This window comes from Xenopus tropicalis, chromosome 5 (genome assembly GCF_000004195.4).
Source record: "Xenopus tropicalis strain Nigerian chromosome 5, UCB_Xtro_10.0, whole genome shotgun sequence".
Taxonomy (NCBI): Eukaryota; Metazoa; Chordata; class Amphibia; order Anura; family Pipidae; genus Xenopus; species Xenopus tropicalis.
This window is the reverse complement of record NC_030681.2, coordinates 34,899,484-34,916,415: the sequence shown is the minus strand read 5'-3', so window position 1 is coordinate 34,916,415 and position 16,932 is coordinate 34,899,484. Positions and strand designations below refer to the sequence as shown.

The 16,932-nt window shown below is 38.0% G+C and overlaps 1 protein-coding gene across 6 annotated transcripts in view; it reads left to right on the top strand.

Annotated features, from left to right (window-relative positions):
- Positions 1-739: 739 nt before the first annotated feature.
- vrk2 (VRK serine/threonine kinase 2) overlaps positions 740-16,932 on the top strand; it is a 49,434-nt gene continuing 33,241 nt past the window's right edge. For 4 of the 6 annotated variants that reach the window (XM_031902155.1, XM_031902154.1, XM_031902152.1 and 1 more), the window contains exons 1-7: positions 2,298-2,380; positions 4,062-4,202; positions 5,873-5,928; positions 8,280-8,349; positions 10,766-10,853; positions 13,650-13,758; positions 16,516-16,608. In XM_031902155.1, the coding sequence (XP_031758015.1) occupies positions 2,308-2,380; positions 4,062-4,202; positions 5,873-5,928; positions 8,280-8,349; positions 10,766-10,853; positions 13,650-13,758; positions 16,516-16,608 (630 nt within the window). In that variant the 5' untranslated portion in view covers positions 2,298-2,307. Of the gene's footprint in view, positions 1,101-2,297; positions 2,381-4,061; positions 4,203-5,872; positions 5,929-8,279; positions 8,350-10,765; positions 10,854-13,649; positions 13,759-16,515; positions 16,609-16,932 lie in introns of those variants that run through there. The other 2 variants (XM_031902156.1, XM_031902153.1) reach the window with 2 other exon arrangements.

Genomic DNA, 16,932 nt, shown 5'->3' with positions numbered 1-16,932 from the left:
GCTTAATGAGGTCCAATATGGTGATCTCCTCTGGACTAATTTAAAGGTCTGGATTATTACTGGGCTGCTAAACCCCTGGGCTGGTACAGAAAGTTCAGTATATCAAATACAGCATTTCTAGCCACATTCATTTTCAGGGTTCTCCTTTAAAGGACTACTATTGAAAAAAACATCTTATTATGTTTATTTCAGAACCACTACTACAGATATAACAAATAAGCTAATGGTAGTTGTTGCTGATGATATCAGTTCCTACACAGGAAGATAAACATAAGCAAAATGTCTCATAACTCCCTATGGGAATATGTAGTAAGGTAGAGGTTTTGCCTGTCTTACATAAAGACTAACCCCAACATTTGGGAAGGGGTAACAATTTCATTTTTAAGGTTAGGGCATGCCCTGGGAGATTCTTATTGGCCAGGGATGTCAGGTGTTCGTTGTTCTTTAAAAGGGGAGGGGACCCAGTGTTCTGTCTCTATGAATCCTATTTGCTGGAGTTGGTTGTAGGCTCCAGAAAAGGTGGCAACCTTATTGCCAAAAAAATCGTTCGTTTGTAAAAAAATAAAACATTTACTTTAAAACATTACTGAGCTTATAAAAATATATTTCATCCTATAGGAATACACAATATTTAGTTTCCGCAGGGCAAAAAAATACGGAACTATTTCACAGCCTTGATTTGAAACCGAAACAGAAAGGTAATTGTGCAATGGGAAATGACCCCTTTCTCCCTCAAACCCCTCTCTTTTACACACGGCAACTCTCTATCCGGCTGGGAACACGGTTACGCTTTTGAGACGTTCCCTAAATCCCTGCGGGAATATGCGCTTGGCTGACGCTCCCAGTGCTAAAGTTGGTGGTCACATGACATAGTTGTTTCTGTTTCACTTTCCGGCGGCATGTGCAGTAATTCACTCGGAGCGGCAGCCCGGCCGTAGGAATGTGTGTGTGTGTGTGTGTGTGTGTGTAGCTGGAACCGAATAGTGTAATTGGAAAAAGACTGCGTATCTCTATTCCAGCTCTGTGTGTGTAGGCGAGAGAGAGTCTCTGGGGAGTGTGGGGACTGGAGGCTAATCGCAGTTCTGGACCTCATCACAGAAGTACGTATATTGTGCAGTTCTGTGCCCTGCATAGTAAACTAATGTAATAATATAGAATAATACTTTAGCACGCTTCCGGGGCTGCAGAATATGATCTTTTTGTGTTTTATTGGAACTGTGGTTGGATGTACTCATGTATGGATCACAATATGGCCAGCAGCATTCATACAGGAGGAACTTCATATTAGGGTTTGTAACATTAGGACTTACAGAATAATCATTCTATTTATAAAATGTCAACGTATTCCACAGTGAAGTACAGAAGGGAAGATAACTTACGTACACACAACCCAATATAGTAGGGAATAGTACTATCTGTATATATCTGTAGGGGTGGGATATAATATATGCACTAAATTCTTAACATACACATAGTTTAGAATTACTATTAATAGTATAATCTCTTAATTATAATGTATGGTGGTTTCATTTAAAAGGAAAAAAAAGCTATAATTATTGGGGGTGCACACATCTAATAATTAAACAACCTTTAAACAACCTGTCTTTTTAAAGGTGGCCATACACGTGGCGATCTGACGATGTTTCGTACGACCATCGGTCGCACGAAACATCGTAAGATCCGCCACACACCATTCAGGGCTGAATCGGCAGGTAAGGAGGTAGAAACAATAGGATTTCTACCTCCTTCTGCCGATTCAGATCTGAAGGGAGAATTTTGGTCAGGCGCCTTCTATGGCGCCCGATCAAAATTTTCCAACTGGTCCGATCGGCGAGTCGTCCGATATCAGCAGGTTCCTGCGATATCGGTCGACTCGCCGACATACCATACACGCACCGATTATCGTACGAAGCGAGGTTTCGTACGATAATATTGGTGCGTGTATGGCCACCTTTAGTCTGGGTGCTCCTGTTTGCTTAAGGGTGAAGACACACAGAGCTACTTAGTAGCAGCTACTTGTCACAGCTACTAAGCACCAGAAAATACCCTGCCATAGACTGAGAATTGCCTCTGCTAACACACACATAGAGACAATTATCACTAAATGATCAGTATTGTCTATTTTAGTAGCTGTGACAAGTAGCTGCTACTAGTAGCTCTGTGTGTCTTTACCCTAAAACTGCACTGACTCAGGGTATTTGTGTAGGCTCATTCGCGCCATTTTCTTCTGCTTCTTTCTTCTTATTTCAGGCCCAATCAGGCACATGTGTAATAGAGTAAAAACAATGACTTTTCACTTTACTGCACATGTGCCTGCTCAGGCTGGAACAAAGAGAAGCCAGGGCTTGTGCAGATTTAGGGAACAGGCCTGGGGTATCAGGTAAGTGATTATATCACTGGGGGATGCCTAAGATTTTTGGTACCCCCAATGATTATAACTTTAATTCTTTTAAATAACTTTTAAAATTCTTTTAAAATTGCTTGCAAATTATAATTCATGAATACATGAATTTGTATTATCTAAAGCTCCAATCAATCAATCAATCAATCAAAAGAGTAGATTGGATATTTAATAAGTGTGTGTATTTGTGAGTTGCTGAAACATTGCTCTTGTGAGTACTTTATATATTTACATAAGATTCTGAAAGTTGCGCTCCCTTAATGGTTGTCAGACCCAAAAGGTATACAGTTATGTGATCCATTATCCAGAAACCCTTCATTCAGAAAGCTCCAATTAAAAGAAGGCCATCTCCCATAGACTCCATTTTAATCAAATGATTACATTTTAAAAAATTATTTCCTTTTTCTCTGTAATAATAAATCAGTACCTTGTACTTGATCCCAACTAAGATATAATCAATCCTTTTTGGAGGCAAAATAATCCTGTTGGGTTTTGATAATGTTTAAATGATTTTTCAGTGGACTTAAAGTATGGAGATCCACATTATGGAAAGACCCCTTATCTGGAAACCCTGAGGTCCCAAGCATTCTGGCAAAATATGCAATTAAAGTCTGTACTGGGATTCAAAATTGGCCCTGGCATTTCTAGTACATAGAGGCCCAAAGAGCCCCTACTAGCCCATTAAATAGGGACTGTCTATGACAACTTATAGCAGTCTTTCTGGCATTTGCCAGAACCCGCAGATTGCCAGTCCGGGCCTGGTTAAAGAAGAAGTAAACCTTTTTTTTCTACATTTAAAATTACTTTAAAAAACCCATGGAATAACATACCCTAGTCCCTGCATTCAGTCTGATCTGGTTTCTGATTTATAAGTTGAAATCTCCAGCTCCTTTTCTCTTCTTCTGCCCCTTTTTCCTGTTCAGCTCTCCTCATCTCTTCGACTATAGGGTAGTCGAAGAGATGAAAGCCTTCTGTTCATGCCTGACAGAGAAGAAGCTTTCTGGGAATGCACAGTGAGTCAGGCAGTTATGTATGGGCACAAAAAAAAGCTGCTGCTGCACACTGGCTTCTGTTTATTCCCAGAAAGCTCCTTCTCTGTCAGGCATGCAAGGAAGGCTCTCCTCATTGACTGTCCTGTAGTCAGAGATATAAGGAGAGCTTATCAGAAACCAGATCAGACTGAATTTAGGGACTAGGGTATGTTATTCTGGGGGTTGTTTAGAGTAATTTTAAAGATAGGAAAAAAAAGTTTACTTCTTCTTTAATATCCATGTACTGTGAATAGTGGGGGGTTCACAGATTAGGCAAGTTTGAAAATTTCATCTGCTGATGCACCATATCAGCCATTGCATGGGACACTGGCAGAGAAGCCTCAGCGCCTTCTCTTGCTGTTCTGATTGTTAGGTATGGTGTCCTTACCATCTGTGGCTCTCATACACTTTCCCTTTGATTGAGACATGCAGTTATACTTAAATATGTGTTTTGCCTCTAATATACATGTGTGCTTTCCCAAATGGGACCTTAGGAGTCTCCTTCACAAGTTAATAATTGTTTCTGCAAAGTTTTCTGGCAACAGTACAAAGTCATGAGGAGGCTATTGCAAGCTGAATGAGTCAAAGTGCATGAGTCATGTTGCTTTTTTCATGTTTGCACTTTATAGAGTCTGAAACGAAAATGCCCCCAAGGAGAAGTAAACTCCCTGTTCCTCTTCCAGAAGGATGGAAAGTTACAGACACCAGCAAAAAAACATGGAGGATGGGTAAAATGATTGGCAAAGGAGGTTTTGGGCTCATTTATTTAGGTAATCTGAACAGCTTTAAATTAAAAAAAAAATATAGCACATATTTTATTGTGCTATGTCTGTACATGCATGATGATTCATTGGGAAATCCAGTTATGGTTATGTGAAATCATTTGCCTTTCTCAAGGTGGCTGTGCACGTTAAGATCTGCTCTTTTGGCAAGGTACCCAAGACTAATTTGATCTTTCAGGGTTGGTTCACTTTTTAGTTTACTTTTACTATGTTATAGAATGGCTAGTTCTAAGCAACTTTTCATGTAACATACTAAAAGTAAACTTAAGGTGATCCACCCCTTTAATCCGAATTCCTCTCTGAGCACTTTTGCAGTTTACATTAATTTTCTGTTTTTAGTGGTTTCCGAGATAATAGCAGTTTTAGACAGTTTAGATTCTTTTGACGTGAATCATGTCATAGAACTGATAACTTTTGCTAAACATTGGGATACATAGTATGGTGCTCAGACTGCAGCTATGGACAAGGATAAATAGTATTTTAGTTTACAGTAGGTCCTTTTGCTGTATGATTTTGCTTCCCATGATGCAGATGACATTGCTAACACTGTGCTAGAACTGCACGTATGGGCCACTTTCAGGTACAGCTAACTTCTCATCATGCTTAAAGGAGAAGGAAAGTTAAAATCACTGGGGGGGGGGGGGGGGGGCAAAGTGTTAGGTACTCCCAGTGATTGTTTTCACTTACCTAATACCCTGGGCTGGTGCTCCTATTACCAGAAAACTGCACCAGCCCGGGGTACATGCAGGCGAGCGATCCTCTTCCTTTCTTCTTCTTTCTCTGCGATCCCGGGGCCAGTGAATGCTCAGTAGAGTGAAAAAGCCAGCTTGATTGCTCACCTACATGTACCCCAAGCTGGTGCAGTTTTCTGCCAACCGGAGCACCAGCCCAGGGTATCAGGTAAGTGAATACAATCACTGGGGGGTACCTAACATTATGTCGCCCCCAGTGATTCGACCTTTCCTTCTTCTTTATGGCTAGTGCCACACAAAATGCTTTGTGCGCTATAGGTTTTAGGGTAGTTGCCACACTTGGCAGATTCTCAGCCTATAGATAAACGCAGCAGCTAAGAATCTGTCCCTATGCTCCTAATAGTTTTTTGATGTGCCTGAACTTTGAACCACTGCGTCGGCATACTCAAGCATTTTCTCGTGATTAAATCTGCTCTATGTGCCCGCACCTGGGCCGACGCAGTATCTCAGAGTGCAAGCACATCAGAAAGCATAGGGACCGATTTTCGGCCTGCATTTATCCATTGGCCTAGAATCTGGCACATGTAGCACTGCCCTAATATCTATAGCACACAGAGCATTTTGTTGCTGCCCTCAGATAGAACAACCCACTCCATCTGTTATCGCTCCAAACACTACAGAATGACATACTACTGTGCCAGAAAGTTCCTTGTATCTGCTCCATGCTCGCTAGATGGTGCGGTTTCCATTCAGCAGAGTGATGAGAAGCGGAGAGGGAAGTTTGGTCCACCACTGCCTAAGGACAGGAGAAAACAAAACTCTTAGTTTAAATTTATTACATTTCTAACAACACTATAAATGATCCTATAGATGCAACTTCTGCATCCACAAAATATTGTATATATATATATAACTTAGACTGATATTACTCCAAGTTTAATGTTCAATTTTTTCCTTCTCCAACAGCTTCTCCGGAATGTGATGTACCAGTGCGTGATGATGCAGTACATGTAATAAAAGTGGTAATGATCTAATTTTTTAAATCTTGTTTATCCATCAGAAATATTGCATCTGTAATAAGTAAATGTATTAGCTTCTGATTTTTTTAGTAAACACATAGGGGCACATTTACTAAAATCCAATGTTTTTCTGGTAAAAATTCGTAGTAACCATGATAATTTCTGAAGTGCTAAAATGTCAATTTGCGTTCTGAAAGTTACAAAATTTTTGTGTCGAAAAGTTCGTTAAGCCTTGAAAATTGTTTAGTAAATAGGCCCCATAGTGTAAGTCTCATAGTGACTTTCCTGCAGTAATATCAAAGATTAGATGAAAAAATTTCCGTGGATTTTGTCATGGTAAAAAATGTTTTTTTTACAAATACATCAGTCAATTGAGCTTCTTCAGCTGAATTCTGCATTGCATTTTCAAAAGAGCAAACTTTTTTTATGTTTAATTTTAAAATTTGACGTGGGGCTAGACATATTCTTAGTTTCGCAGGGGCCCTCAACCATGTGACCGCTAAACATCAGTCTCTCTTTATTGCTGCAATGCAAATTGGAATAATGTCACCCCTTTTCTTTCCCCCAGCAGCCAATCAGCAGAATAATGGGAAGGTAACAAGAGAACAGCTCCCTGACAGCTGCATTGCTAAAAAGGTCAATCAACAATTTATTCAGTGAAATAAACAACCATTTATTGGCTCAAAAAAAAGGTCCCATGCCCCAGCTAGTGGCAGATATGGGAAAAACACTTAATAATAAAACTCCCAAGTCCAGCCATGACTCCTTCAGTTACATAGAGTAGGAGAAACCATAGCTTATCTGAAAGCAGTTGTGTTGTGCAGTGCTGGCTCTTTCTGAAGAGCACTGAGATGGCTGCTTACACACCAATATTTATTGGTTCAAGAATAACATTTTAAATGGTAGAATTAAATATTTGCAATGTACACAGTGCAATTTAGCAATAAAAACTACACCATAAACACTGTGATAGAATCCCTGTAAATTAATCTTCTGGTAACACTCATGTTCTAAAGTGTTTAGTGAATTAATTCTTCAAGAAAAATGTGTTTCATGGGTAGTTTTTCCATTCAATTTATTTTGATGTAATAGGTTACTTATATATATGCTTAGGTTATACTAAATCCTTATTTATCAGATCTTGGATTTCCTAGATATGAGAATTCCTAAAATGTTTGTAATCCTTCAAAATAAATATGTGTAATGTTTTATTTGCATGTTCAGTCTTTGTTTGCTGTACCTGATGATTAAGTAGGGGCCAGTGTGGGTAGGTGGGATTTACACTAGGAAAGATTTTTCAATGTTTCAGCAACCACAGTAGAAATAAAAAAGAATCCTCCTCTCTTAATATGAATTTAACAAATATATTATTCCGAGAGTAACAGAGCATTAAAAAGTAAATTACTCCCCAAAATGATCATCCTTTTGTCCTTCCTACTGTGCCATGTTTGTGAAAGTAAAACAGCAGAACACCTGCAAACATTTAAAGCTGCCATTTGCACAGCAGGAATTATATAGATGATTCAGACTATGCATATTGGAACTGAAAAATTAAGGGACACTTTGCGGTTCCATCTTTCTGTTGTTTTGTTTCATAGTAAATGTATGTTCCTGTACCTGAAGTTATTCGTGTTTTTCTACTGACGCTCGAGGAACAAGTAGTTTATATAAAAATAGCATTAGTGACCCATTTGTTGAACAGAAGATAGAGTAAAATTGTACACACATGGGCTTAGTCCTCTTATTACTTTATTTGTCTGGGTTTCTGTTGTCGGTTTGCATGTGGGTTTGCTCTGTTTCTAGAAGAATTATGTAACATATGAGCTACAGAAACATTTGCAGTATAAAAACTTTAATCTTCCCTTGATATAGCTTCTAGCTTTCTCATTTGCCACTGCCACTCAGAAAACCAGATCGTACTCTGCTTATTGGCTGTCCCACTTGGCACACGACTAGATAGTAATTAAAGCTGTAGGGAACTGTGGCTTCTTTAATTCACTTGGCCGCTTTAATTTGTGTTGACTGATGACTACTTACATGAAAAATATGCCTTTTAAGAGAATAACTAAACAGAAAAACTAAGAAATAGAAGTAGTTAACAGACCATAGTGGTTAGATGGGAATGCCTATGTTAACGTAAGGTTATTTCTGAAAAAGATGCTGAAATTAATCTTTCTGACTAAAAAAGGGCCTATCCAAAATGTTGGAACAGCTGCTAAGTTAAGTTAATTAATTTCATAATAATTCTACCGTTAAATCTCTTGGTTTGCATTGAGGTGATGAAGAATTTAATTTTGTATGAAACACACTACCATTTGTTATTTTATACCAACAAAGTTTTTTTTTAATTTCAGGAGTACCATCAAAATGGACCTTTGTTTTGTGAGTTGAAATTTTACCAAAGAGCAGCAAAGCCAGAGGATAGTGAGTGTGATAATATTTTTATAGTTATATAAATATACAGTGTATGCCCTGTTATTGTTACTATATATGGGGTTTTGTTTAGGGATGCTCCAAATCCTTGATTTGGTTCAGCCTAGTCCAGGTGCCTGACTGAACCAAATCCCAACCCTTGAAATCAAGTGACTTCTGGTCAATTGAATAAGGAAATCACACATTGTAACCCTACCTTACCCTAAATAGTGGATTTGGTGCATAACTAGTTTTGTTAGAACAATGTTGGGTTCCACTGAGCTCAGTTTTCCTGTGCAGACTTTTATATGGTTACATTTTAATATACATGCTAGTAAATACCCTGTATTGGAGAAAAATGATTTTCCAGCTCTACCAACCAATTGATATAATAATATGTTAATAATAATCATGTTTGAATGGAAAAAAATAACAACCTTTTTGATTAACTCATTCAGTTGGGTTTATTTCTAATTTTTTTTTTACATAAACACTACCTGAACTGGCAAAATTAAAAAAAAAATGTTTTTTCACACAGACATACCTGATTCTTCAGATTGAGGATTTAAAATTCTTGGAGAAGAATTAATTTCAGTTTTACCAAACAATTGAACTTAAAGGGACACCTAAGAATACCTTTACTAAAAAAATGAGCTCTATAAATAGAATTATAGTTTTAATTAAATAATCAAATGTGAAAGTTTGGCTATCCCCCTCTCCATAATAAACAGGACAGTTTGTTCAGAGCTCCCTATCTATCTATCTATCTATCTATCTATCTATCTATCTATCTATCTATCTATCTATCTATCTATCTATCTATCTATCTATGTGTCTGTCTGTCTGTCTGTCTGTCTATCTAGCTATCTGTAAAACAAACCCCTACCTTCTCTAAGCAGCAGCCTTTGAGTATATCATTTTCAGAGGCTTATCAGTGGACTGGTAATTAGTTTTATCAGCTCCTCTGAAGTTCTTTAGGATCAGGAAGTGCTAAAGTAAAATTGGCTTTATATTCTTGTTTGTGCCAGAAATAACAGAAATCATAGATATTCTTTCTTAAAACAACAGGCAAAAAGTATGCACATCAGCACATGCTCTATTCATTGAGCTCATGTTGAACAAAGGGGTATATACTGTCCCTTTAATAATCACAATTAAAGGGAAAAAATAGCAAACTTTTGTGATCTAATTTAGCTGTGTTCATGTTAAAAAAATGATAATAATAATAATCACTACCTGAACTGCCAAAATCAAAAATCCATACAGGCATACCTGAGTCCTCAGATTGAGAGGAAACCATTATAGTCTGCATGTGACTCTCAGAAAATCTCCCTCCTCCCAGTAAGGCTGGCAAGTCATTTAAGTGATTGATGTTTGGAAGGAGGGCAGTACACATGGAACAAGATAAGGCAGAGGGTGGGAAATGTCCCTATAAGTCAGAGGCAAATTATCTGAGGAATCATGTGTGCCCGTGTAAAAAAATAAATATTTTATTTTTGGCATTCAGGACTGTATAGAGCTTCATTGTCAGAGTACCTTTGGAATGTGTTAAAAGTTTATGTCACACTGATAACCAGAAAATACTCCTAATGGTACTCCATCTACATTCCACCTAGGTTACATTCTACATGTATGGGACCTGTTATCCAGAATGGTTAGGATCTGGAGTTTTACAGATAAGGTATCATTCTGAAATTTGAATCTCCGTATCTTAAGGCATCCAAAATAATTTAAACATTAAATAAACCCAGCAGGATTGTTTTGCCACCAATATGGATTCATGCAGCTTAGTTACCATGAAGTACAAGGTACTGTCTTATTATTACAGAGAAAAAGAAAATCATTTTTAAAAACTGGAATTATTTGGTTAAAATGTAGTCTATGGGAAATGGGCCTTCCTGTAATTGAGATCTTTCTGGAAACAGGTTTCTGTATAACAGATCCCATACCTGTATAATTTTTTGTATACTTTACCAAACAGCCTAAATCATTGTACCTGTTGTGTTATGTTGTATTTTCTAAAATTAATTTAATTATATGTAGACATTGTCGTAAAAAAATACACAAACTGACACTGATTGAATCAAGTAGGGTTTGCAAAAAAAGTTTCTTTTTCGCTAATGTTAGACTGCATATAAACGTTATGTAGGCTGTTTTGTTGTGATTTGGTACCTAGGATTTCATGTAGCTCAAGAGGCAACACCGAATCACCAGAAGTCTGCCCTATTGCTTACTAAAGAAATCTTTTAAAAAAACACATGTACAACTCAGTCTCAGTCATATATAACCCATGACTGAAATAACAAAATTCTGATAAAATACACAATATACTCAAGAGTCATACAATGCAACTATAACTAATGTCATTCATACTGGAAGGTTTTGTTATAGCTATGCAATTTTTATCCTGTATCCTTTTGTTTCTTAGTTAGAAAATGGACAGCCAATAAGAAACTAGATTATCTTGGGATACCCAAGTACTGGGGATCAGGAGAAACTACATTCAATTCTCAAAGGTAAGAATATTTACTAGCATACGCAGATGAATCCATAGAGAAAAGCTATGAGTAAACTGTACAATTGCGCCTTTGGCAGAGGATGGGTTCTCATCTCGAGCCTTAAAACTTTTAGGATATCTTGCTATAATGAGTATTAAGAAAAACCACATGTATAATCTGCTTACTAAGTTATAAGAGTTCTGCACTAAAGCTGGACATTCACTGAAAGATCCGCTGGTGGGCCAAGGTTGCCAAATGAGGGGATCTTTCCTGATGTAGCCACCTTGAGGGTGGGTATTATCGGATTGATCCAGTCGTTTGGCCAAATGATCAGATCACATTGACGGAATGCAGGCCATCAGGGTGGGGACCACATCATTAAGCAACTAATGTAGCAAATCAGGGTCTTCATCTGGTTAAGGAAGATTGGAAGATTGAACTTAAATCTTAATATGACCATACACGTAAAAATTCACTCTTTTGGTGAGGTCAAAAATAAGCAAATCTTTCCCCTGATATGCTCATCTTGGGTGGGCGATATTGTGCCAATGTGATCATTTGGCCCTAGGGCAAAAGAATCCAATTACAATGAAGGGAATACGAAAAGTCACAGCGAGGACCGCATCAATGAGCTGATGCAGTCCTTGATCCGACAGAAAAATCAAGACTGCCCGAACATCTCATTTTTTGGCCAGATATCAGTCTGGGAGGCCCATCAGAAGGCCCCATACACAGGCAGATAAGATGCCAAAATGGGTTTTTAGTACCCAAATTGGCAACTTAAATCTGCCTGGATATGGCCACCTTTAGAAACATGGTAAGGTGTAAAATAGAAAGCAATTGAAAAAAGTCATTATTGCTGGTGTAACAACTGAACTGAAAAAAATGTTGAATAATGAGCTACCCCTTTAACAATTTATATAGTTGGTAACAGTGATATATTAGTTGATACATTCTTCTGTAGTATAAAAAAATGTCATTAATCCGATTGAACTAGTTGCTCTGTTTTTGGCCCAGCTTTCCCAGCATAAGCTGTAGGGGCAAAAGATGCTGCTAAACAATGTTAGTGATTAAAAATAAACTATTAGCTAATTTAGTGGAAATATAGTTGTGGTTGCAAACATTTGCCTGCAGTTGTTGCGTGAAAAAAACCCTTAATTAAATTACTTGCATCTAAAGGAGCTCTTCTTACTTCGGCATAGTGTTTCTCACAACTTGGTTTATCCCAAACTTTGTGAGAATTTTGCACAGTGGGTCTGTTGATGCAGAGGAAACCTGTAAACCTTTAATGGTTGTCTAGAGCTGCCTGTGTCAATAGACACAAAACACTTGCAATTAAAGAACTGGATGCAGACCAATTCAGACACTAAATGACAGAAGTGACAAATTCCGAACACAACCAATTTGTAGCACAACTTTGTCCAATTCGTGTCATCCAGGTGTTAGATGCATTGCTGCTTTGCGACCACTAATTCACTTGAATTACGAAATTACTCTTTTCAGACTTTTACTCCTTAACAAGGAGTATTATTTGTTAAATGGATACTATCATGATTTTTATGGTGTACTTTTTATTTCTAAATTCTCTCTACCATTTTAGTCTTGAACCAACAAATCATTTTTTTTGTTGTAATATTGGTGTGTAGGCAGCCATCTTAGTGCATTTTGCCTGAGTCTGCATCTGAATTTTCAGAAAGACACAGTGCTACACATTAGAACTGCTTTCAGGTAACCTATTGCTTCTCCTACTCCCATGTTACTGGAGGAGTCCCAAGCTGGATTTGGATTTCTTACTATTGAGTGTTATTCTGATATCTACTGGGAGCTTCTATCTTGCCACCTTCCCATTGTTCTGCTGATCGGCAGCTGGGAGGGTGGTGATATCACTCCAACTTGCAGCTCAGTTTTTTGGAGCATAGGTCACATGGCTGTGGCACCCTGGGAAATAAAGAATATGGCTAGCTCCATGTCACATTTCAAAATTAAATATAAAAAAATAAAATGGTTTCCCCATGACAATATTCCTTAAGTATCTGAATATGATACATTTTGTAAAGGTGTTCTGCACCAAACAAAAGAGACTTTTTTGTATTTATCGTGATTAATGATATCCTAAAAAACCTATTGTGGTGGCAAGATGGAGGACATAAGTGCACATCATGGAACCATTATCCTGCTCTGGATTTTGGATCTCATTATAAAATATAAAGCCAGCTATGCATTCTTAGTAATAAAGTGAGAAGCTTATCACTTTCACTTTAATCATACACCAGGCATACATTCTTAGACTCTATTAAAATTCACTGCCTTTGGTCACGTTCCACTTGTAAGAGTCTCATTTACATTTCATTACAGAGTCTCTTCAGTACCTTGTTGCAACAAATTGTCTCTTATTTATGTATAGAATAATCCGCCATTTCAGATTTATTTGTGAGGTTTTCTGCCTGAAGAAACAATCTCAGTACTGTGAAAGATTGCAGTGGATAGGTTTTGTTACTTGACTTTTTACAACTATCACCTTTCTTTATTTTAGTGGCCTTTAGGAAAGGTAGCCACTAAATCTGTTTTTTCTATGGCTAACACACCTCCAGTTTATTTCAGTTATTTACTAATAGAAGCTGCAGCATTTAAAGAAAACAATGCAAAAATGATTATAATGTATAATTCATTTTGTATCCGTTGTACAAGTTAGCTAGTGAAATCAAAGATCTGATTGGTTGACTTGGGTCACTATATTGGTGCAATGTAACACTTAGGTTAGTAAATTGGCCCTTTGTCTGTGTCTTTCTTTAATTTCTAATAACTATTGTAAAGTTACAGATTTATGGTGATGGATCGACTTGGAGTGGATCTTCAAACATTGCTGAACAAAAACAATGGAAAACTGTCAGCACAAAGAGTTATGCAATTAGGTATTTGTATGGTAAGTTTTGATTTTGGGATACATTTTTTCAGGTAAATAAAAAGTAAAATACAGTAACCTCAATTCCACATCTCCTTATTTTAAGTCTTCTTGCATAATATAGTTTCCTGATTTCACACCATTTTTTCTGGTAACCAGTTAAGTATTCAGCCATGAATCCCAGCCTTTTTTCCAGGGTATCCCAGTATAGCATAGATGAGTTTGTAGAGCGGAATTATCTGATAGACCTGCATTTGCCATTGGGTTCAAAGGGGTGGGTATTGTGCTTTCCAGTACATAACAATGCATCTTTTAGCTATGGTAATGAGTATTGGTAGGAGAGTTCTTGTAGCTCTAGTGGGGTCCACTATTTTAACCTGGTTCTCAGACCAGGGTTTTCCCAGACGGGCAGAACTTTATAGCGTCTATCACTTTCTGAACAGAGATGGGGATTTCTAGTTCCTGGCTTGCCGAGGCCCAGGTGGATGCTAAGCATGAGTGGGGAGTGGTCCGATAAACCTCTAGTCAGGCTTGGTTGTAACAACTGTACTGAGCGATACCTGGATTCCTGTAGTGCCATAGATCAAGTTAGACCAAATGTTTCCAACCACCTTGGGAAGGAGTCATCAGAGCAGGCCGGTGTGAGGAGCTGATTAATAGATTCACTAAATTAAAATCGCCCATAATAAGAAGAGGAACAACAGGTAAGCTGGTGACTTTGCTCATTATAGTATAAAGTACTGTATCAGAGAACAGTGGCAGGATGTAAACATTGGCATTTGTGACCAAGGACCCCATAACATGGGCCTTTGCAATAATAAATTTGCCCCCTGGGTCAGAAATCAGATGTTCTAGGCTAAAGGAGCAGGATCTATTGACTAAGATTAAGACCACTCTAGAGTTGGTCGAAGAGGAGGCATGAGGGGCTGCCATCATCCATGTTTTTCAAGAGCTAGAAGTTTTCTACCATCTAGATGTGTCTCCTGGAGGAGATAATATGGGGGGCATGTTTAATTAATTGAAATACTGGGCCTCTTTTTATCACACTACCAAAGCCTCTAACTTTCCAGTCTATGTTTAATCTGGACATTGTAAATTATGGTGATCCAGTATCGTACCATTAACAGTGAACAAGGTCATTAATCTAATTAACCTTAGAACAAAGCCAACTCCCACCCTATCCACTGAGAACACCGACAATAACAGTGGATTTACACCACATCAGAAGAAAAGGGACTACCCTAAGTAAATGGTCCACTTATTGAGCAGGACCTTAAGGCACAAGTAGTGTTCAGTAGTTGAGTACAAGTGTCCTGTACTTTTAGGTCTGATTACTGTTACCAGTAGTAAAGTTTCTGGGGGTTGTTGGCATCTAGGAGCCTAGGTCATTGGCAAGACTGAGATCTGCTGCCTTTGGCACCCAGCTATGAGATGACCTCTTCTGAGACTGTGTTTGGCTACCTTCCTAGACACTCAATTTAGCTGGAACAACATGGCATAGGACAGGTTGCATTGCCTCAGACATTTTTTGGCTTTGGCCAATAAAAGATCTATTGTCGTTTGCGGGCTTCCATCAGGATCAACCAGTGGTGGGGCGAGTGGGGATCTTATGGGCTTGCTCCACAGTAAAGTTGGAAGAGAAGTTGTCACTTCCCAGTTCATCTTTGAGCCATTTGGAATAGGAGCAGTAATATCCTCTAGTTTGCTGATGCTCCTTTCTGCCCTTTTAGTGTGATCAGACATAAGATCATCAATTTTCCCACTAGTAACAGCATGGTTGCCTCCCTGTGCTGGAGGCGATTTTGTGTAGGCAACACAACACCCCATTCATTTTTACCATTAATTGAAACTAAAACCCCAGTTTTAAAGCTTAAAAAAGCCAATAAAACTGTTTAGGTGTGATCTGTATTACAGGTTTGCATTGTCTCTATATTAAGGCTTATGCCTGCAGAGATCCATTATTACAAGTGACCCTGTTATAATGCTGTAAGTCAGTCAGGAATCAGCAGCTGGTATGTTTTGTGCTGGTGCACCAAGACTGTGCTTTCCCCCTTGTCCACTTCTTCCTGCCCTGTCATTTGTGATGAAATAGAGAAAAGCAGAGGGACATTCAAGTCTTTCCAGCTGTGTTCCCAACTGAGCTACATGGGGTATTTTAATTGGCTATATTATATGCATGCTGAATTGGGAATCTCTGCCACCCTTAGCAATGAAGGAAGGCTGCTGCTGCAAATGTTTCAATACATTTTTGCCAAAATGAATGATAATATAGTAAAAAATAATTTGCATGGCTCATGAGGCCTTACTAAATAAGATGCTACTAAATTTGTGTCATTTATGATACAGCACAACTGTGGCTTAGACTTGCACAGTGCTAGCATTCAGAATTGTATCTACACATTGAGCTATTTTTGCTATATTTGTTATCAATCTGAGCTATACGCACACGTTCAAAGGGACTTGGACCCAATAATGAAATGATGTTTGTACAGTGCCAAACATCACAAGACTGCGACTGCTGTTTTCCTTTTAAATGACCCCTTTTTACTATATCCCAGTGTACTGTATTGGGGTCTTTATGGGGTCATGTTGTACACTGGCAGCAAAAAAAAACAAAGCTTTCTGGCTTAGTTAGTAGGTATTTGGCTTGCCATGAACAAATGTTAGCTGGGGAACAATACTGTACAATTGTCATTGTATGATATTTTAACAGTATCAAAACGGAGTCCCTTGTAAGAATAATAAATACATAAAAAATGTTTATCTTCTCTCTTTTAGTTGGACATCTTGGAATTCATACATGGAAATGAATATGTACACTGTGATATAAAAGCAGCGAACATTCTTTTCAGCTACACCGATCAGACTGAGGTAACAAGGAACACCCTTTACTAACACACTTTAATGTCTAAGTATGCAGTCATGGGAACCTTTATCTGGAAACCTGACAGTTCAGAATTACGGGAAGGCCATCTCGCATAGAGTGCATTGTAAGCAAGTAATTGCATTAAAAATATATTACCTTTTTCTTAATAGTAAAACATTACCTTGTACTTAATGGTAACTAAGCTGCATGAGTTCATATTGGTGGCAAAACAATCCTAATGAGTTTATTTAATGTTTAAATGTTTTAGTAGACTTAAGCTGACCCGATAATTTTTGTGCCATACCTATTGGTCATTTAATTGATAGGCC